Source organism: Capra hircus, chromosome 16, assembly GCF_001704415.2.
Source record: "Capra hircus breed San Clemente chromosome 16, ASM170441v1, whole genome shotgun sequence".
NCBI lineage: Eukaryota > Metazoa > Chordata > Mammalia > Artiodactyla > Bovidae > Capra > Capra hircus.
In genome coordinates, this window is record NC_030823.1 from 34,342,049 (window position 1) to 34,364,345 (window position 22,297).

Below are 22,297 nucleotides of genomic sequence, written 5' to 3' on the forward strand. Positions count from 1 at the left end.
AAGAGATTTTGTTGTTGTTCAGTCGCTCAGTCATGTCTGACCCTTTGCAATCCCATGGACTGCAGCACGCCAGGCTTCCCTGTCCTTCACCATCTCCCAGAGCTTGCTCAAACTCATGTCCATTGAGTCAGTGATGCCATCCAACCATCTCGTCCTCTGTCATCCCCTTTGAAGGAGATTTAGATTGTTTTAAATCCCGCTAGACAAAAGCTCTTGTAGGAACCCTGAAGAAAGTGAAGTCAGAGAGTAAACTTGAACACCTGGCAAGGTTCCAGATTTTCTTTCGTCATAGCAATTGCATGCCCTTCAACTCTTCCTTGACTCAGAATGTCCATGTCAGTGTTAAATCATGACTTTATCCAGTAATGAAATTTCAGAGCTGGAGGGTCATCCAATTTGACCATCTCAGCTAAGGATGAGGCAGCTGAGTTCCAGAGAGTGACAGGATTTGTTCAGTCAAGGTCACAAGTTATGGGCCAAGTTTTCAATGCAGGAAAAAGTGAGATAAATAGAAGATTGCTGATATCTAACTTAGCAGAGCATTCAGTAAAGACTTTCAGTAATATATTGAATAGTTGCTACTTTTCTCAGCTATTAAGGACATATACCAAATGTGGGGCTTCCTTTATAGCTCAGTTGGTAAAGAATCCACCTGCAGTGCAGGAGACCTGGGTTCAATTCCTGGGTCAGGAAGATCCTTGGAGAAGGAAATGGAAGCCCACTCCAGTTTTCTTGCCTGGTGAATCCCATGGACAGAGGAGCCTGGCGGGCTACAGTCTATGGGGTCGCAAGAGTCAGACATGACGTAGTGACTAAAATGCAAAACACCAATTGTGGGGCTTCCCTGGTGGCTAAGTGGTAAAGAATCCCCCTGCAATGCAGGAGACATAGGTTTCATCCCTGGGTCAGAAAGATCCCCCAGAGTTGGAAAAGGCAGCCCACTCCAGTGTTCTTATCTGGGAAATCCCGCAGACAGAGGAGCCTGACAGCTTACAGTCTTCGGGACCACATAGAGTCAGACATGACTTAGCCCTGAACAACAAAATAAAAACAAATGTGCTGTGTCTTTGCATTTCTATCATTGTTAGAACAATTCTGGCCAGACAAGTTTTCTGTGACTGACCTGAGCTATGCTTTCATGCTAAGTCTGAGGTGTCAGGTTCTTGTTAAAGAAGTTTCTCTTCAGGCCTAGAAATATTATTCCAAGGCTGCTCAATCTCCTACTGTTGCTCTTTGGACTCTGTGAAGCTTTGGGCAGCTGTTATAATAAAAGTAAGGGATACCACACTGTACTCTCAAATCACCATGCTGTTTGTCAAGCTCCAGTACTACTCCTCAGGCTGATTTTCCTGGAATGGGAGGCAAAGGGCCGGAATTGTAAAGCCGTCATAAACATTTCTCTTTTAGATATAGTTTACCAGCTGGGGAAGAACAGCATCTCTGCTTAGTTTATAGGAAGGACCTAGAATTCTTCTGCTTAGCTGACTGACTGTTCAGTTCAAACCACCAGATGAAATGCCTTGGAGTTAAAATGTGTCAAGAGGAACTTCATAGAATGGAATCACTGGAACATGACTGAGCAGTTGCTGAGTGCTTTTTGGAGGTTAAATCCTGTCTAGAGGCTAGTACAGTACCCTGAGAGAACTTTTAATGATATATGAAATAGTTACCAAGCTTCTAAACATGTCTATTTTCTTATAACACCTTTTAAAATTACCACTGTGTTTGAGTGGCTCACACAGTAAAGAATCTGCCTGCAATTCAGGAGACCTGGGTTCAATTCCTGGGTTGGGAAGATTCCCCTGGAGAAGGGAATAGCAACCCACTCCAGTATTCTTGTCTGTAGAATCCCATGGACAGAGGAGCCTAGCAGGATACAGTCCTTGGGGTCACAAAGAGTTGGACACCACTGAGCGACTAACACTTTCTCCTCACTTGAATTTCAGTGATGATGTTACAGATTATTTGTTTTGCCCCCCCAAAAATGATAAAATCAGAAATTTACAACTTGGGGAAAAATGACAAAGACCAATATGCTTTGGTTTATAATGCTCTATTTTTTATTTTTAGTGCCTCAGTGTAAATAAGCAGGCAAGAAATGATTGTGGTTTTTTCCCCCTTTCAGCGGTTTACCTCTGCAAAAGAACAATGCAAAACAAAGCAAGGCTGGAGCTGGCCGACTATGAAGCTGTAAGTACCAAGGACTTCCTGGCAAAGAAAGGTATAAGATGAGCAAGAATAAGGCCTATGGTCATTTCTGGGCACTCTGAACTTTCTACATTCATGAATCTTAGAGATCAGATTTCCAGGGAGGGACAGCATAATTACTATATCCCTTACTTGCTTACTTCCTCTCATCATTCACAGTGATGATGAAATTCTAAACACACAAATTCAGGGAAGAAGTAGGAAGTATATATTATTTGCTAAAATTGACTTTAATGTAAAAGTTTTATGTATGTTGTCATTTGTTTTTAGTCACTAAGTCATGTCTCTTTGTGACTCCATGAATGTAGCCCTCCAGGGTTCTCTGTCCATGGGATTTATGCCAGGCAAGCATACTGGAGTGGATTGCCATTTCCTTCTTCAGGGGATTTTCCTGACCCAGAGATCAAACCTGTATCTCCTGCATTGGCAGGCAGATTCTTTGCCACTGAGCCACCAGGAAGCCCAAAATCTTTATGTGTATACATACACACACACACACACACTCACACACACACACACACACACACACACACACATATATATATATATATACACTATATATAATGAAGATATCCAAACTTAGAGAATTAAAGAGTGTTTACACTGAAAAATGGTTTTTGCAAAATCTTTAGGTTGGTCACCATCAGCAGATTAAATTGACCTCATGTAATCTGTTCAGATGATTGCTATCTTCTGATTTACTAAACTTAAAGCACTATCTGTAAATGGGTAGTAGGGGGGCCAAAGGTTTACATTTTTCTCAAAAACCAGATAAACTTATTGAATCAGTAGTAGAAATGTACTAATTTCTTATTCAGTAAAATGCGCAAAGAAAAATCCAATGGATTACTCTTGAGCACTTTTTAATGTAAGTTTAGTATTTGGGGGTTTTAGTCATATTCACTAATATTGATGTTTGTAATAGGCTTTCCTATGTCCTCTGTGACTGTTAATTTGAGGATTAGCTGCATTTAGTGAGTGTGACTTATCATTCCAAGTACACTTACTCCAAGGAATTTTTATTTGTTTTCTTGGTAAGTACATATGGTATGCAACCGGACAGAAACAGATAGCTTTGGGGCTTCCCTGTGGCTCTGCTGGTAAAGAATCCGCCTGCAATGTGGGAGACCTGGGTTTGATCCCTGGATTGAGAAGAGTCTCTGGAGAAGGGAAAGGCTGCCCACACCAATATTCTGGTCTGGAGAATTCCATGGACTATGTAGTCCATGGGGTCGCAGAGTTGGACACGACTGAGTGATTTCCACTTTCACTTTTCACATATGGTAGATAAACTAGAAGGGGGCATAGTAAGACTGAGCTCCAGAATGTCTTCTCCATGGTATATTTTACAGGAGAGCTTGGCCAGGCTACAGAGAGCATTTGCCCGGAAGTGGGAGTTCATTTTTATGCAAGCAGAAGCACAAGCAAAGTGAGTCCTTGTGAGTCTTTTGGAAGATTTGTTCAAGTTGTGGCCTTTTATCCACAGAGGCACTATGATTAACACTGCTTACTCTTCATTGTTGTGATGTTAACAGAGTGGACAAGAAGAGAGACAAGATTGAAAGGAAGATCCTTGATAGTCAAGAGAGAGCCTTCTGGGATGTACACAGACCTGTGGTGAGTAAGCACATGCACCAACATTGTCTGAATTCATAATTTCAGCCTTTGGAAAGTAAAGGAAGAATGTAGTAATTCCATTTCCCGCCACCCCCGCCCCCGCCCCCGAAGTCATGGTGAATTTAGGAGAAGAGTGCCACTTTTATATAAAGTGACTAGAGTATTCAATAGTATAATATTTAATTTACAAGACTGCATTTTTCTAACATGACATTACTTGCATACTCACTTTTGGCTTCTGAGGTGCTTGATACTTTCATACACTTGAAGGAAAAAAGTCTGCAACAAAGTAGTTTTGCATGGCTTCCAATCTACATTTTTTTTCTGAATTCATAGTAAAAGTATGAGTTAAAATGTTATTCCTCCACTAAGTTTTCTTTTTTAAAACGTACTAATAGCCTGCCTTGAATGTCAGCTTTAATGGAAACATTTTAGGTGGCTCTGCTTCAGCTTAGCTCATTCTTCTAATGATGTAACTGGTCATTGACTCTATATACAATAACGTAGCTGGTTTTCTTATATAGTAATATTATAGTATTAGTAATGTTAAACCATATGAGCCAGAGTAACAAATAACAAACAACCTTGATTAATACCAGAAAACTTTGTGTAAGGAGTTAAACAATGGTTATGAGCTTATATCTTTAAACACAGACCTAGAGAATGATATTTATATAGTATTATTAAATAACAGGATCACAGCAAGAAATGAATCGAGATTCTTTGAGACTATCTTAAAATTTTCCTCTCAACTACCTGTGGGAATGGGCCAAAACAGGTCTGTTTTCCAAAGGTTTGTATATACATGTCTATATATGGATGATTAAAATTAAAATTTTATAGATATTTAAATTCTAGATATTAATTCAACTGTCAGATTGCATATGGAATTTTTTTGAATTCACAAAAAATTAGAATTGAGACTTAACTGTCTTTCCTACTCAAAATTCAGCTTGAGTTTTATTTCTCATGGTGTGAAAAAGATTGTTAAGGTCACATGCATAAGTATTACAAGGATATGAAGTAGGATTTTTGCTTGTTTTAAGCCATCTCTAGAAACTGATTAATAAGTTATGTCCTCATGTTCATCCACTTTATGCTCCTGAACATCTGATGGCCCATCTCCAGCCTAGTTTAAATCTGATGACTCTTGGCAACTCAAGAGGGCTTGCTCCATGTCAGATCCCCTTTTCTCCCCACATCTATTCCACAGCAAAAACTCATGTTCTCAGATCATGTAAACTGATCCCACCTCAACACACTTGCCTGTTCAGTTGCCCAGGAATTACTCAGCCAGTCCCGTGCCTTCTATGTGCCCTGGAACCATTGTGAGTAGGCTCCAGTCCTGTTTCTCCACAGAGCAAGGCACGTATGAATGTTCTCCAGGGGGCCCTGCTGTACCCCTCACTAGACGTTCAGTTAGAAAGTCCTCCCAAAGAGCGCCTGGAGGCAGAAACCACCCTGAAGCTGTTAGTTCCATTTCCCTTATTCAATTTGCGGATGCCTCTGCGGGGCTTTATATCTCTTAAAATGAACATGTTATACAGTTCTTGGTTACTGTTTATTTTCCAGAGGGGGAAAAAAAAATAGAGCTTTGGGTTATCTGCACGTTTCTGAGAATGTAATGCGCCTAATCCAACCCTACCTTCAGTTAGTTATTTTTTATATTACAACTTAGTATCCCGTTAGAAGAAATGTTTTCGAAGTGGTCCCAGGTGCACGTGAAGAGATGACACTTGTCTGGAGGCCGTATCAGTCACACAGGTCCTGCCTTGTGTCTGGATTTTAGAACGCTGAGTGCTTACTGAGGATTAATTGACAGAGATGATGCTGGCAGGATTGTTAAGCAAGACATTCCTCAAAGAGCTTTTAATGGCTATTTCCCCAGCAAAATACACAAGCTATACTTCTATTCACTGGCTGTAGTGTTAAATAAACAATAATAAGAAGAACTTTCTAAGATAACTATACCTCCAAAAATGTCCTTATTTTTATTTTGGTTTTGAAAAAGTCTTATTACAAAATTGTGAATACACTACTGCCTGTTTTTAAAGTATAGAAAGTAATATTCTCATTGGAATAAAAGACTCTCTATTCAAATTTCACAGATGTATAACAATTTAATTAAAACACTTTTAAGCTATATAATTATATTTTTCCTGTATTGCTTTAGATTTATGAATATATTAATATCTTTGTTTTCAAAGACAAAAATGGAGTTATCCTAGCAGTACTATTTGTTGATTTGTTTCATTTTATTTCCTCTTGCATAATCCTACTCTTAAACCTTCAGTTCAGTTCAGTTCAGTTGCTCAGTCGTGTCTGACTCTTTGCTACCCCATGAATCGCAGCACTCCAGGCCTCCCTGTCCATCACCAACTCCTGGAGTTCACTCAGACTCACATCCATTGAGTGAGTGATGCTATCCAGCCATCTCATCCTCTGTCGTCCCCTTCTCCTCCTGCCCCCAATCCCTCCCAGCATTAGAGTCTTTTCCAATGAGTCATCTCTTCGCATGAGGTGGCCACAGTACTGGAGTTTCAGCTTTAGCATCATTCCTTCCAAAGAAATCTCAGGGCTGATCTCCTTCAGAATGGACTGGTTGGATCTCCTTGTAGTCCAAGGGACTCTCAAGAGTCTTCTCCAACACCACAGTTCAAAAGCATCAATTCTTCAGCACTCAGCTTTCTTCACAGTCCAACTCTCACATCCATACATGACCACAGAAAAAACCATTAGCTGAGAACAATTAATCCTGATAAAACTTTTACTAGTTTAAGTCAAGGTGATATACTATATTGCATTTTGTTTGGTTTGCTTTGATTTGATCTGGTGTGATGCTGTCATTTATTTAATTGAAATAGGTTGGAAACAATTAGCCAGAATTATAGTCAGGAAGGGGAAATCTCAAAAAGAAGCTCAGAATCTTTAAGGTATACTTAAATTTAATGTAGACTATTATAAAATATTATGAGTTTATACTTAGAGATGTAGAAAATATATGTATTGTGATTTTTTTAGTGAAATCACTTAACACAGTATACTCGTTTATTGCATTTAATACCTTTTTGAAATAAATTTAGTTTCCCTAAGTACGTCCATGTTTACTCCCGAAAAAAAAAAAAATAAAGTCATAACACTGAGAAGGACTCTTCAGTTATTAAGGACTCCAGACAGAATTGTCAAACACTAACTACAGTATATCCCTACATCTGAACCTTCAAGGTGCAAACTTGAGAATGTGCGCCCTCATGTCCGAACACATAAGTTGGTTCACTTGTCTGGCATACATTGTCACATGCAAACATCCTCTACAAGTGGTTGTGTTTTTGCGTGCTTTACTGTACAGTAATGCATAGAATTCAGTAGTACAGTGTATTTATTTCAAGCTATTAGTCAATCTACAAGAGGAGAACTTCACTGAACTCCTTGCTGTGCAACACAGGGAACTTACTAATGAAAACCTGATAGAATTGGAGCCCAGAGAAAGGGCAAAGAGGGACAAGAGAAAGAAGAAGTAACTAATGAACAGGAGATTTACAGCACAGGAAATGGCAAAGGGATTTTCTTTATTTGAGAAGGCACGGTTAGCTTTTGAGGCACAGGCCCCAAACACAGAATGGTATATGAAGGTTGTAGCAGCCGTTCAGAATGAAATCCAGTGCTACTATGTCATCTATGATGAGAAAAAAAGGGCTACTACTCAGACATCCCTGGATCATTTTCTCAAGAAGATAGAATTGAATCCAACAAGGAACCAGAATGTTTGCCATCAAATTTAGGCATGAATGAAATTTCAGCTTGCCCTCCATCTCTTATTGCTGACAGTCCTTCAGCTCACCATCTCCCACTTCCTTTCTCTCCTCCCGTCAGTAACTCTTCTTACCTGTTCACTGGATGCCAGCCCCTATATGCCAGTTGTACTGTGCTACTGTATCTTTCAAGATACTGTATTATAAGATTAAAAATGTTTTCTTTATTTTTTATTTGTTTTTATGTATTATCTGTGTGAAAGGTATTGTAAACCTGTTACAGCACAGTACTAGATAGCCAATGGTGTTAGTTGGGTACACAGGCTAACAATGTTAGACTTAACGAAAAAAATTAGACTTCCCAAGGTGTTCTTGGAATGGAACTCATTTATATATAGGGGACTTACTATATTCAAGATAATGGTAGGGGAAATAGACCAAATTGTAACAAATGTTAAAGATAATTTGGGATATGGGTTGACTTGTGTATTTAGTGTTTTGATACTTTTATAAAGCCTCTTCAAGGGCTAACGGAGTCTTATTGTTGTTGTTCAGTTGCTAAGTCAGTTGCGACCCCATGGACTGCAGCACAGAAGGCTCCTCTGTCCTCCACTATCTCCCAGGGTTTGTTCAAATTCATGTCCATTGAGTCGGCAATGATCTAACCATCTTAGTCTATGTTAACTAAGTTTGAGCAACTAGTTGGGTGCCAAGTCACTCATTCGTGTCCAACTCTTTGGGACCCCCATGGACTGTAGCCCACCCGGCTCCTCCACCCATGAGATTCTCCAGACAAGAATACTGGAGTGGGTTGTCATTTCCTTCTCCACTGAGCAACTAGTTAAATTGCAGTAAAAATTCTGTTTGTCACAGTGCTAAAGAGTTTCATTAACACTAACTTCCTAGTACTTGTTTTAATATCTTCATATTATAATTTCTTGAAGATCAGAGAGTTTGTCTGAAATTTTCTGTACATTTCCTATAAATCTTTTTTTTTCTTTGAATAAATTAGTGTGGAGAGTCTAGTGAAGCATGTATGTGTATGCACAAAGCCCATTAAAATTTGGGGTTTAAAAGTGTCTGAAGAAGAGGTTATAAATTTGCGTAAGAAGTTTGAGAAGTTCAATAAGATTCAAAGTTTTCATAACCTACTGAATTAGATCTAAGTGATTCTAAGGAAATACAACCATCATGGAGGGAAAATGTAGTCTAGTGAACTGGCCTTTCAAAGTAGAATGATCCTGATATCTGGAACCAAACTTGTTCCTCATGGCCCCATTGTGGTGCCCCTTATACCCTTAGCACTGACTTTGGTTTTTTGTTTGTTACATTTTTTTCAGCCTCATGGAGGTATACTTGACAAACTAAATTGTAAGATACTTTAAGTGTACAATATGATGATTTAGTTACATTTTCTTCAGCTTCATAGAGGTGTACTTGACAAACTAAATTATAAGATACTTAAAGTGTACAATATGATGATTTTATACATGTGTTCTTTGTGAAAGGACTCCTACCATCAAGTTAGTTAACCCTGACTTTGAAAGTTGATCTAAAGAGATGGAGTGTAGGGAACCTGGGCACATTCATATGTGCAAGGTAGAGTCAGCCGTATAGAGTGAATCACCTCTCCTCTCACCTTGGAAATCCATAGTGAACTATGGGAGCTCTAGGGTTATACTTTAAGGCAGTACTGTGGGTGAACATTATTTATACTGCAAACTATAAAGCATAAGACCACAATTATAAATATTCTTGCAGATACACTATGACGGGCATCACCTTGGCACATTTTTGTTGAGGAGGGTAGGGGGAACCTGGTATTAGGTTAAGATACAGATATTTTTAAAAAAAATTGTATTGAAGTATACCATACATAGAAATGCATATCAAATCCGTAATGAAATAGCACCTCACACCACTTAGAATGGCAGTTCTAAAAAGATAAGAGATAATAAGTGTTGGTGAGGATATGAAGCAAAATTCTGTGCATTGTCTTGGTGGGAATGTAAATTGGTGCAACCACTATGGAAACAGTAAGGAGGTTTCTCAGAACATTAAAAATAAAACTGTAGTATAATCCAGCAGTTCCACTTTGGGGTATTTATCCAAAGTAAATGAAAACGTGAACTTAAAAAAGCACCCTCATGTTCAATGCAACATTATTTACAGCAGATGCAACCTAAGTGTTCATTGATGGGTGAGTGAATAAAGAAAATGTGGACCCAGGCATACCTCAGGGATAGTGTAGGTTTAGTTCTAGAGCACCACGATAAACAAGTCATACAGAATGTTTGCTTCACCAGTGTATATAAAAGTCATGTTTACATGATATGATGAGCTATTAAGTGTGCAAGAGCATTATGTCTAAAAACTAACGTCCATGCCTTCATTTAAAAATACTTTCTTGCTCAAAAATGCTAACCATCATCTGAACCTTCAGCAAGTCATAGTTGTAATGTCAAAGATCACAGATCACTATAACAAATATAATAATAATGAAAAAGTTTGAAATATTGTGAGAATTACCAAACGGTGACTCAGGGACACAGAATGCACAAGTACTGCGGGAATAATGGTGCTGATAGATTTGCCTGACGCAAGGCTGTCACAAACCCCTTCAGTTTGTACAATGATGCAGTATCTGTAGCTCCTCAGCTGGCACAGTGGTAAAGAATCTGCCTGCCAATGCAGGAGATGCAAGAGAAGTATGTGGGTTCAATCCCTGGGTCAGGAAGATCCCTTGGAGGAGGAAATGGCAACCCACTCCAGTATTCTATTCTTGCCTGGAAAATCCCATAGACAGAGGAGCCTGGGGGGCTATGGGCCATGGGGTTGCATAAAGAGTGGGACATGACTGAGCACTGATATGCATGTGACATCTGTTAAGAACAATAAAAAGTGTGATAAAATGAGGTGTCCCTTATGTGTGTACATGTGTGTTTGTGTACACATATGTACCTACACAAACATAATTATAATTCAGTCATAAAAATAATAAAATCTTGCCATTTGTGACAGCATGGGCATGTGAAATAAGTTAGAGAATGACCAATACAATATCATTTCACTTATGTGTAGAATCCAAAAAATATACTCTTAGATACAGATTGGTGGATGCTAGCTGTTGGGGGTTGGGATGCTGGGAGAAATGGTGTGAAGCGGGTAAACAGATACAGACTTCCAGTTTTAAAAGAAGTAAATCCTGGAGATATGATGTACAGCACCTTGACTTTAGTCACTAATACCAAAGTGTATATTAAAAAGTTGCTGAGACAGTAGATTTTAAAAATACTCATCATGAGGAAAGAAGTTTAAACTGTGTGGTGATGAATGTTAAGTAGACTTATTATCTAGTTTTGCAATATATACGTATATTGCAATATTATTTTGTAATATACACATGTATTAAATCATTATATTGTATACCTGAAGTGAACATAATGTTATATGTCAATTATATCTCAATAATAATTTTCTAAAGGATCTCTACATACAGAAAATTGCACAAGCTTAAGTGCACAGTGAATTTTCATGAATTGAACAGAACCAATTCACCAGCCTTGACTGGCAAAGCAACGACAAACCTAGACAGCATATTAAAAAGCAGAAACATTATTTTGCCGACAAAAGTCCATTTAGTCAAAATTATGGTTTTTCTAGTAGTCATATACAAATGTGAAAGCTGGACAATAAAAAAGGCCTAGTGCCAAAGAACTGATGCCTTCAAACTATGGTGCTGGAGAAGACTATTGAGAGTCTCTTGGACTGCAAGGCGATCACACCAGTCAATCCTAAAGGAAATCAACCCTGAATATTCATTGGAAGGACTGATGCTGAAGCTGAAGCTCCAATATTTTGGCCACCTGATGAGAAGAGCTGACTCACTGAAAAAGACTCTGATGCTGGAAACTATTGAAAGCACGAGAAGGGGACAACAGAGGATGAAGTGGTTGGACGATATCACTGACTCAGTGGACATGAGTTTGAACAGCTCCGGGGGATGGTGAAGGACAGGGAAGCCTGGCATGCTGCAGCCCATGGGGTCACAAAGAGTCAGACACAACTGAGTGACCGAACAACAACAAAAGCACCAGGATCCCAGAGCCCTGCCAGGGACCATTCCAGTCACTGCTGCCTAGGTCAGTGGTAACTTCTCATACCATAGATAGGTTTGCTTATTTTGTCTTTATATAAATGGAATTATTAATATCACTCTTTTCATATTCAACATCTTCTTTTGAGAGTCTTTCATATTATTGCATATAGTTATAATTTGTTTATCCCCATTACTATATTAGTATTTTGCTATATGACAGTAGAGGATTTCCTTATATATTGACGCTAAATTAACTTCCATAGTGTTAACACTCCATTATGTTATCCATAATTTTGATTTTCAATTTATTGTTTTCACTAACTTGTTACATTCATGATTCAACTTAAGTTACTGCAGACTTTTGTTTATCACACAAAACCATCATCTCAGTTTCTTTAATTTAGGTTCAAAAGCAATGCAGACCTCAAAATAAAATAGAAAAATAAGGTGAATGATATTATATGTTATCACATATAATAAGGGAGTAATTTTATTTATATATATAGAACTCATACATCAGTGAGAAAATATCAAAGAAGTAAAATATGTAATGGGAAACATTTATATTTTTACCTATTAAATTTTCAAACAATTTTTAAAAGGTAATATGACCATATATTTGCATACAATCTTATACTCGTAGGTCCAAAGGTCCATTTTAATTCTTTGATTGTTGCAAGAGGCATAAGTAAATAGATAGGCAGGTGGATGGAAAGATAGGTATATAGTTAGATAGACAAGACAGAGGGAGAGGCAGATATGTAGAGAGAAGACTGAAAAGGTATATACATGAATATCAATGATATTTATGAATGCTGAAATTCTGTTGATTTTATCTTTTTATGCTAATCTGTTTTAAAATTAAAATTTAATGTGTTTGCATATACAGTAAGAAAAATCAATAATAGTTTTAAAAAATAAGTCAAGACTTCCAGTCCAGCATTGGAAGATCTTGGAAATTATCACTTTTAATCTCACAATAAGTAAAAGAGCTGAATAAACTGAAAATCAACAATTTTTCTTACATCTCAGAATGAAGTCATTAGGCAAAATGCTATAAGTCCCCAAAACTGGAGAGACAGGTGAATATAGGAAATCACAACTTACCAGAAGCCCAAGAGCAGAAACCTCCAAGGAACAAATACTGGGGTAAGAAACTTAACCTGTGATGGACAAATTGCTGGAGGTTCAGAGAAAACTAACTTGAAAGTTAAAACTCCAAGGGAGCCCGGTCTTGAGGCGACACCACACACTTGTGAGTTTTACCTCCAGGAATTCTGCTAGATTCTCACAGTGAAATCCGAAGAGAAATCCCTTTGTAAAGGAACTATTTTCAAATACTCTCAGAACATTCTCATCTTCTTAACAAGATCTGCCTTTAAGAGAAACTGATCGGAGTTGTAGAGGAACCTCACCACCACACAAAAAAGGAAATACCAGACTAATGTTTGTCTCACCCAAGTGAGGGGAAAAAAAAAATTGGAGAGAAATTTGTAAAGGTTACAGCCCCAGAGCATAGGCTCACGAAAAGACTGGCACCTAATCCTAGAACTATAGAATGCTTCTACTCCCTCTGCACCAGCGACAACATTAAGAGAGTCTAAACAACAACAGGGAACTGCAAAAGAAAAAACTGCACATCTCAAGCCTTATTTAGGAAGCCTTAAGGACGGACTCTATTTTGGGGGGCTCTAAAATCACTGCAGATGGTGACTGCAGCCATGAAATTAAAAGACACTTACTCCTTGGAAGGAAAGTTATGACCAACTTGGACAGCATATTAAAAAGCAGAGAGATTACTTTGCTGACAAAAGTCCATCTAGTCAAAGCTATGGTTTTTCCAGTGGTCATGTATGGATGTAAGAGTTGGACTGTGAAGAAAGCTGAGCGCCGAAGAATTGATGCTTTTGAACTGTGGTGTTGGAGAAGACTCTTGAGAATCCCTTGGACTGCAGGGAGATCCAGCCAGTCCATCCTAAAGGAGATTAGTCCTGGGTGTTCAGTGGAAGGACTGATGATGAAGCTGAAACTCCAATACTTTGGCCACCTAATGTGAAGAGCTGATTCATTGACAAAGACCCTGATGATGGGAAAGATTGATGGCAGGAAGAGAAGGGGACGACAGAGGATGAGATGGTTGGATGGCATCACCGACTCAATGGACATGAGTTTGGGTAAACTCTGGGAGTTGGTGATGGACAGGGAGGCCTGGCATGCTGTGGTCCATGGGGTCGCAAAGAGTTGGACACAACTGAGTGACTGAACTGAACTGAGAGAGAGGTTTCCCTGGTGGCTTAGTGGATAAGAATCCATCTTCCAGTGCAGGAGACATGTGTTTGATCCCTGATCAGGAAGATCCCACATGCCGATCCCATGTGCCGCAGCTATTAAGCCTGTACACTAGAGCCTGGGAACTGCAACTACTGAAGCTCAGGAGCCCTAGAGAAGCCACTGCAATGAGAGGCCTGTGTACCTCAACAAAGAGTAACCCCCCTGCCCCTCGCCGCTTGTCGGGTTAGAGAAAGCCCTTGCAGCAATGAAGACCCAGCAAAACCAAAAATAAATAAATAAGTAAATAATGTTTGTGTTTTAAAAAGCCTAAGGGAAACCTGAAAACAACTGGGGAGACAAAAGCAAGGAAAGCAGAGGAAAGTTTATCTCTGATATAACAAAAGAAAATAGTAAATACAGCTTAACCTCTTAGCTAGATATGCATAAAGCCACACAATAAACACCGGTTTACCTCAGGGCCTTTACCCAATGCATGTTATCTGGCTTTCAACAAAAAATTCACATAGAGTAAAAGGAAAAAAAAAAAGCAGCTCAAACAGGCACATTAAGCATCAGAATCAGACTCAGATATGGCAGAGATGTTGAAATTATCAAACTAAGGATTTGAAACAAGTATGAAAAATGTGCTAAGGTTTCTCGTGGAGGAAATGAACAACATAAAGGAATAAAGGATAAGGTATAAACATAAATATAGAAACTCTAAGAATCAGAAGAAAATGTTAGAATAAAAAATGCCTTAACATTAAATGAAGAATGCACTTGATATGCTCGTAAATACACTGGACATGGCCAAGCAAATAATCAGTGAGCTTGAAAAAATGTCAGTAGAAATTTCAAAGCCCAACTGCAAAGAGAAAAAGGATGAAAAAGACAAGAGCTGTGAAATAATTATTAAAGGTGTCACATACATATGATAGGAATACCAGAAAGACAAACAAGAGAGCAAGAAGAGAAGAAATATTTGAAGCAGTGATGACCCATAATTTCTGAAAATTAATAGCTAACTGAGAACCAAGAAGCTTAGAGAACACCAACCAGACTAAATATCGAAATATCCAAACCTAGACATAACACATTTAAATTTTAGAGAGTGGAAACAAAGTGAAAATTTTCAAAGAAGCCAGAGGAAAAAGAAACACTTTACATAGGGAGGAAAAAGATTAACAATTGCATCAGACTTTGAGAAATCATGCAAGCAGGAGAGCAGAGTGAAATATTTTGTGTTGAAAGAAAAAGAAAAAAAACTTTAGAATTCTATCTAGCAAAATTATCCTTTATAAGTACAGGAGAAATGAACATTTTCTCAGATAAACAAAAATTGAGGGACTCTGTCATCAGGAAACTTTCAAGAAATGTGGAAAATCTTCAGAAAGAAGGAAATACCATAGGTCAGAAACTCAGGTCTTTTTTTTTTTTTAATTATCGTTCAAATGATAATAGCAGTGTTAAAGGGTACAGAAAGGAGAAGGCATTGGGAATAACCTATTAAAAGGTAATTGAATGGAGTAGTATAGTGTGATTTGAAAGAGGAGTCTGATTAGATGTAAATACATATTGCAAACCAAACGGCAACCGCTGAGGAAAGTTTAAAATGAAACAGAATTAATATGTTAAGAAAGGCAAACAAAAGGAATAGCAAAAATTCTCAACTGAAAACATAAAAGGTAGAAAAACATAAAAAATAAAGAAAAGGAAAAGAATCAGAGCAATGGCAATGAATAGAAAACTGTGAAAAAGATATGGCAGATATTAATCCAGCTATATTATTATCTCTTTAAACAGCGGTGGCCTAAATACACCAATTAAAAAGGAGAGACTATCAGAGTGAATGAAAACCTAAAACCTAATTATAGATTAAGAAACTCAAGTATAAAGACAGAGGTACAGATTAAAAGCAAAGTAAAGCTATGGAGAAAGTAAAGGGTAAAGAAAGTAAAGTAAAGCTAACACTAGTCAAAAGATAGGTGGAGTTGTTGTTGTTCAGTTGTTCAGCCATGTCTGACTCTTTGTGACACCATGGACTGCAGCATGCCAAGCTTCCCTGTCTTTCAGCATCTCCTGTAACTTGCTCAAACTGGTGTTCATTGAGTTGGTGATGTCATCCAACCATCTTGTCCTTTGTAGTTATCCCCTTCTCCTGCCTTCAATCTTTCTCAGCCTCAGGGGGTTTTCCAATGAGTCAGCTCTTTTCATCAGGTGGCCAAAGTATTGGAGCCTCAGCTTCAGCATCAGTCATTCCAATGAATATTCAGGATTGATTTCCTTTAGGATTGACTGGTTTGATTTCCTTACTGTCGAAGGGACTCTCAAGAGTCTTCTCCAACAGTTCAAAGGCATTATTTCTTTGGCCAAAGTTCAAAGGCATCATTTCTTCAGCACTCAGCCTTCTTTATGGTCCAAATCTTACACCCATATATGACTACTTGAAAAACCATAGCTTTGACTATACAGACTTTTGTAGGCAAAATGATAGCTCTATTTTTTAATACACTGTCTAGGTTTGTCATAGCTTTTCTTCCAAGGAGCAAGTGTCTTTTAATTTCATGGCTGTGGTCCCTGGGTGCAGTGATTTTGGAGCCCAAGAAAATAAAGTCTATCATGGTTTCCATTGTTTCCCCATCTATTTGCCATGAAGTGATGAGACCAGATGCCATTATCTTTGTTTTTTGAATGTTGAGTTTTAAGCCAGCTTTTTCACTCTTCTCTTTCACTTTCATCAAGTGGCTCTTTAGTTCCTTTTCACTTTCTGCCATAAGGGTGGTGTCATCTGCATATCTGAGGTTATTTATATTTCTCCTGGCAATCTTGATTCCAGCTTGTGCTTCATCCAGCCCAGCATTTCACATGATGTCCTCCGCATATAAGTTAAGTAAGCAGGGTGACAATATACAGCCTTGTCGTAATCCTTTCCCAATTTTGATCCAGTCTGTTGTTCCATGTCCAGTTCTAAATGTTATTCCTTAGCCTGCGTTCAGGCTTCTCAGGAGGCAGGTAAGGTAGTCTGGTATCCCCACCTCTTCAAGAATTTTCACAGTTCGTTTTGATCCATACAGTCAAAAGCTTTAGCATAGTCAATGAGTAGCTGTATTAATTTCAGATGAAGCCAGCTCCAGATCAAGAAACATTATCAGAGATGAGGAGCAACATTATGTAATGATAAAGAGATCAGTTATTCATGAAGAAATAGCAATCCTTAATGCGTGTACACAATAGAGCATCAAAATATGAGACAGAAACTGATAGAACTGCAAGGAGAAATAAACAAAGACACCATTATAGTTGTAGTCTTCAGCACACCTCTGTCATTGATTGACAGATCTAACAGGCAGAAAATCAATAAGAACATAACTGAACTGAAGAGTGCCATTAATCAACTGTCTTTAATTGATATCATAAGCTGCTTCATCCGGTAGCAGCAGAATATACCTTCTCCTCAAATTCCCATGCAACACACTAAGAAAGAACACATTCGGGGCCACAAAACTCACCCTAATTAAGTGTAAAAGAATTTTAATGGAAATTATATGAAGTATTCTCAGGCCACAATGGGATTAACTAGATACCAGTAATGGAAAGATAGATGGAAAATGACAAAATACTTAGAGTTAAGCAACACATTTCTAAATAATATATGGGTCAAAAAGAAGTTCAAGAGTAATTGTAAAATATTTCAAGCTAAATGAAAATACATGTTATCAAAATCTGTGGATGCATTGAAAGCTGTACTTGGCAATTTATAAATATATGCATTGATACATATGTTAGGAAAACCTAAAATCAATAATCTAAACTTTAATATTAGAAAACTAGAAAAACGCAGAAGAAAAGAAATAAAAATTAGAGCAGAAATCAATGAAATTGAAAACAGGAAAGTGATAGAGAAATACAACAACACTTAGAAGTGGTTCAGTAAGGTTGATAAATTGCTCCTCAGTCCATGGAATTCTGCCCAAGCAAGAATACTGGAGTGGGTAGCCATTCACCTTCTCCAGGAGATCTTCTCCACCCAGGGATCAAACCAGGTCTCCTGCATTGCAGGCAGGTTCTTTACAGGCTGAGCCACCAGGGAAGCCCCTCTAGTTAGAAAGCAGACACAATTACTAATAGAAATAAAAGAGGAATGATTACCACTGATCTGCTGCTGCTAAGTCGCTTCAGTCGTGTCCGACTCTGCGCGACCCCATAGACAGCAGCCCACCAGGCTCCCCTGTCCCTGGGATTCTCCAGGCAAGAACACTGGAGTAGGGTGCCATTTCCTTCTCCAATGCAGGAAAGTGAAAAGTGAAAGTGAAGTCGCTCAGTCGTGTCTGACTGTTAGTGACCCCATGGACTGCAGCCTACCAGGCTCCTCCGCCCATGGGATTTTCCAGGCAAGAGTACTGGAGTGGTTTGCCATTGCCTTCTCCTGATCACTGATCACACAGGTGTTATTTTGATAACAAATGAATGTTGTGAACAACTCTATGCCCACGAATATGAAAACCTACATGAAATGCACAAGTTTTCTGAAAGACAAGTTTACCAAAACTCACCCAAAAAGTAATTAATATGAATATGCCTACATGTGTTAATGAATAGTGTATCTATTATTAAAGATTAAACAATCTATTCAACAAAAGAATTTACATATATAACAAATAACCTTCCAAAATAGAAAGCAAAATCCCAGATGAATTCACTGAGGAATTCCAGCAAGCATTTAAAGGAGAAATTATACCAATTTTTTTTCTTTTACTATTTTTCCTGAAAAGAGCAGAAGGCCTACTTCCTATGAATAACTCAGTCTATGATTCCAGCATTACTTTAATACCCAAACCTGACAAAGTCATTGCAAGAAAGGCAAACAAATGTCTTTCGTGACCACAACTGCAAAATTTTCCATAAATTAGGAATATGTTACATCCAACAATTGTATAATAAGAAGTATACACCACAACCAAGTGGAATTTATTCCATGTACACAATGCTAGTTCAACATTCCATAATCAACAGTTTAACAATAGAAGCAGAAAAATTGTAACAGAATCCAACATTCATTCAAAGATAAAAATTGTCAGCAAACTAGGAATAGAGAGGAACTTCCTCAATTTATTGATAAAGCACATTTACCAAAAACCTGCAGCTAATATCATACTTAATGGTGAAATACTATTAATAGGTGGTTTCTCTCTGACATCAGGAACAAGACAACATGTTCCTTCTCACCACTCCTATTCAACATCTTACTGAAGGACCTAGCTAATATAATGACAAGAAAAGGAAATTAAACATGCATAAATTGTGCTGTATGTCTCAGGGAACTCAAACAGGGGCTCTGTATCAACCTAGAGGGGTGGGATGAAGCAGATAGGACAGAGGTTCAAGAGGATGGGGACATATGTGTGCCTATGGCCGATTCATGTTGATGTTTGACAGAAGACAAAATACTGTAAAGCAGTTATCCTTCAATTTAAAAATAAATAAAGTAAAAAAAAAATACACAAACGGGAAGGAAATTGGGAAGGAAGAAATAAGGCTGCCTTTGTTCACATATAACATGTTTTTTTTCTATGTTAAAAATCACAAGGAATCAACAGCCACAGCAGCAAAGCTATTAAAATTAATAAACTGCAATAATATAGTTGCAGGATATAAAGTTAATACACAGAAGTCAACTGATTTCTTATATATTAGCAATAAACAATTGGAATTTGAAATTAGAAACACAATACCATTTCATTAGCACTAAAAGTTAAATGCTATTACATATAGATTTTAAGTCTAACAAAACACATAAGAATAATATGGGGAAAATACTGAAGCAATTTCAGTATTTGCTGAAAAAAAATTAAGATCATGATAAATGCAGGGAATATTTCATGTATGGAGATAGAAAGGCAGTATTGTGAAGATGTTAGTTCTTCAATACTAGGTCTATAGATTTAACACAGTCCAAATCAAAATCCCAGCAAATTATTTTGTGGATATTGACAAACTAATTCTAAAATTTATGGAAAGGACAAATGACACAGAATAACTACCACAATACTGAAGAAGAACCACAAAGTAAGAGGACTGTGTTCACGTTCAGTTGCTCAGTTGTGTCTAACACTTCGCATGCCAGGCTTCCCTGCCCTTCACCATCTCCTGGAGTTTCTTCAAACTCGTATCTTTATTGTGTAGGTCATGCCATCCCATCATCTCATCCTCTGTTGCCCACGTCTCCTTCCGCCTCAGTGTTTCTCAGCATCAGGGTCTTTTCCAGTGGGTCAGCTCTTGGCATCAGGTGGCCAAACCTTCAACTTTAGCATCAATCCTTCCAATGAATATTCAGTGTTAATTTCCTTTAGGATTGACTGGTTTGATCTCCTTGCAGTCCAAAGAACTTTCAAGAGCGTCCTTCAGCACCACAGTTTGAAAGCATCATTGCTTTGGCACTCAGCCTTCTTTATGGTCCAACTCTCACATCCTTACATGACTACTGGAAAAATCATAGCTTTGACTAAATGGACTTCTGTAGACAAAGTGATGTCTCTGCTTTTTAATACGATATCTAGGTTTGTTATAGCTTTTCTTCCAAGGAGCAAGTGTCTTTTAATGTCATGGTTGAAGTCACCATCCACAGTGATTTTGGAACCCAAGAAAACAAAGTCTGTCACTGTTGCCATTTTTCCCCTTCTATTTGCTATGGAGTGATGTGATCAGATTCCCTGGTGGCTCAGATGGTAGAGAGAATATGACTGCAATATGGGAGACTCAGGTTCAATCCCCTGGTCGGGAAGATCCTCTGAAGAAGGGAATGACAACCCACTTCAATATTCTTGCCTGGAAAATTCCATGGACAGAGGAGCTTAACAGGTTAGAGACCATAGGGTCACAAAGAGTTGGACATGACAAAGTGATTGACCCACACACTTGCACACAGATGGGACTGGATGCCATGATCTTAGGGTTTTGAATGTTGAGTTTTAAGCCAGTTTTTTGCTTTCCTCTTTCACATTCATTAAGAGGTTCTTTAGTTCCTCTTCATTTTCTGCCATTAGGGTCGTGTCATCTGCATACCTGAGGTCACTGCTATTTCTCCCACAAATCTTGATTCCAACTTGAGCTTCATCCAGCCCAGCATTTCGCATGATGTACTCTGCATATAAGCTACTGTAATCAAAACAGTATAATACTGATAACTAAAAAAATACATAAATACATCAGTTGAATAGAGAGCCCAGAATTATAACCACATAAATTTATAGTCAGCTTATATTTGACAAAGGGCGAAACAAGTCAATGGAGAAAGAATAGTCTTCCCCAAGAATGTTGCTGAAAGAACTGAAGACCTACATTCAAAAAACGGAAGGAAAACATGAATCTAGATATAGACTTTACACCATTTAAAAAAATTACCTCACAATGGATCATTCACCTAAATGTAAAATGCTAAACTGTAAATTCTTAGAGAATAACTTATGAGACAATTTGGATGACCTTTGGTTTGGTGATATGTTTTTAGATTCAACACTAAAGGCATGAAAGAAAAATTTGATAAGTCAGTTTATTAAAATTAAATCTTTGGGGTCTGTGAAAAACACTGTTATGAGAATGAGAGGACAAATCACAGACTGGGAGCATAATATCAAAATAAATAAGTAACTGAAAATTGACTAGTATCCAGAATATACAAAGAATTCTTAAAACTCAACAGTGAGAAACAAATCAACCAATTAAGAATGGACAAAAGATCTGTATGGACACCTCACCAAAGAAGATACGCAGATGGCAAGTAGGTATACGTAAAGGTGTTCAACATCATGTATCATTAGGACATTTTAGCACATTACTGACCTGTAGAAGGGAGGTACACCTCCCCACTGTGGAACGTATTACTTTGGAGCCTCTTCTATCCTTTGCAATTAAAGGATATTGAGTTCAAGATCACTATTGTAATTCAAGGCACTGTTACACTCAATATATGTAATTCATCATATGTTCCAATATGATTTTTATGAACTTGTCATTTTCTAATTGTCTCATGTTATCTATTATAATAATTATTATAAGCCTTTTGAACTTACTAAGAGTTATTTATACTAACAGAAATTTTATTTGGTTCTTCCTCACCTTTTGCATTACACCATTAAATCACCAGTACTAGCAATGGTAATATTTACAAAATTAAAAATTGCTGTCACCAATTCGGTCACATTTTCCTACTTTTGGGGTTCTCAATTTTTATCCTGTAGGAAATTTTTGTTGCCATCAGAGAGCTAGCCTAGGTTTCATTCCTTCATTCTTACATTCAGTAAACAGAGTCCAAGAGTTAAAATCAAAACTTCTAAGTCATTTGATGATATTC

The 22,297-nt window shown here is 37.8% G+C and overlaps 1 protein-coding gene across 4 annotated transcripts in view; it reads left to right on the plus strand.

Moving 5' to 3' along the window:
• RGS7 (regulator of G-protein signaling 7) overlaps positions 1 to 22,297 on the plus strand; it is a 471,995-nt gene that overhangs the window by 403,369 nt on the left and 46,329 nt on the right. For all 4 annotated transcript variants that reach the window (XM_018060280.1, XM_018060278.1, XM_018060279.1 and 1 more), the window contains exons 7-9: positions 2,126 to 2,190; positions 3,561 to 3,637; positions 3,744 to 3,825. In XM_018060280.1, the coding sequence (XP_017915769.1) occupies positions 2,126 to 2,190; positions 3,561 to 3,637; positions 3,744 to 3,825 (224 nt within the window). The remainder of the gene's footprint in view (positions 1 to 2,125; positions 2,191 to 3,560; positions 3,638 to 3,743; positions 3,826 to 22,297) is intronic.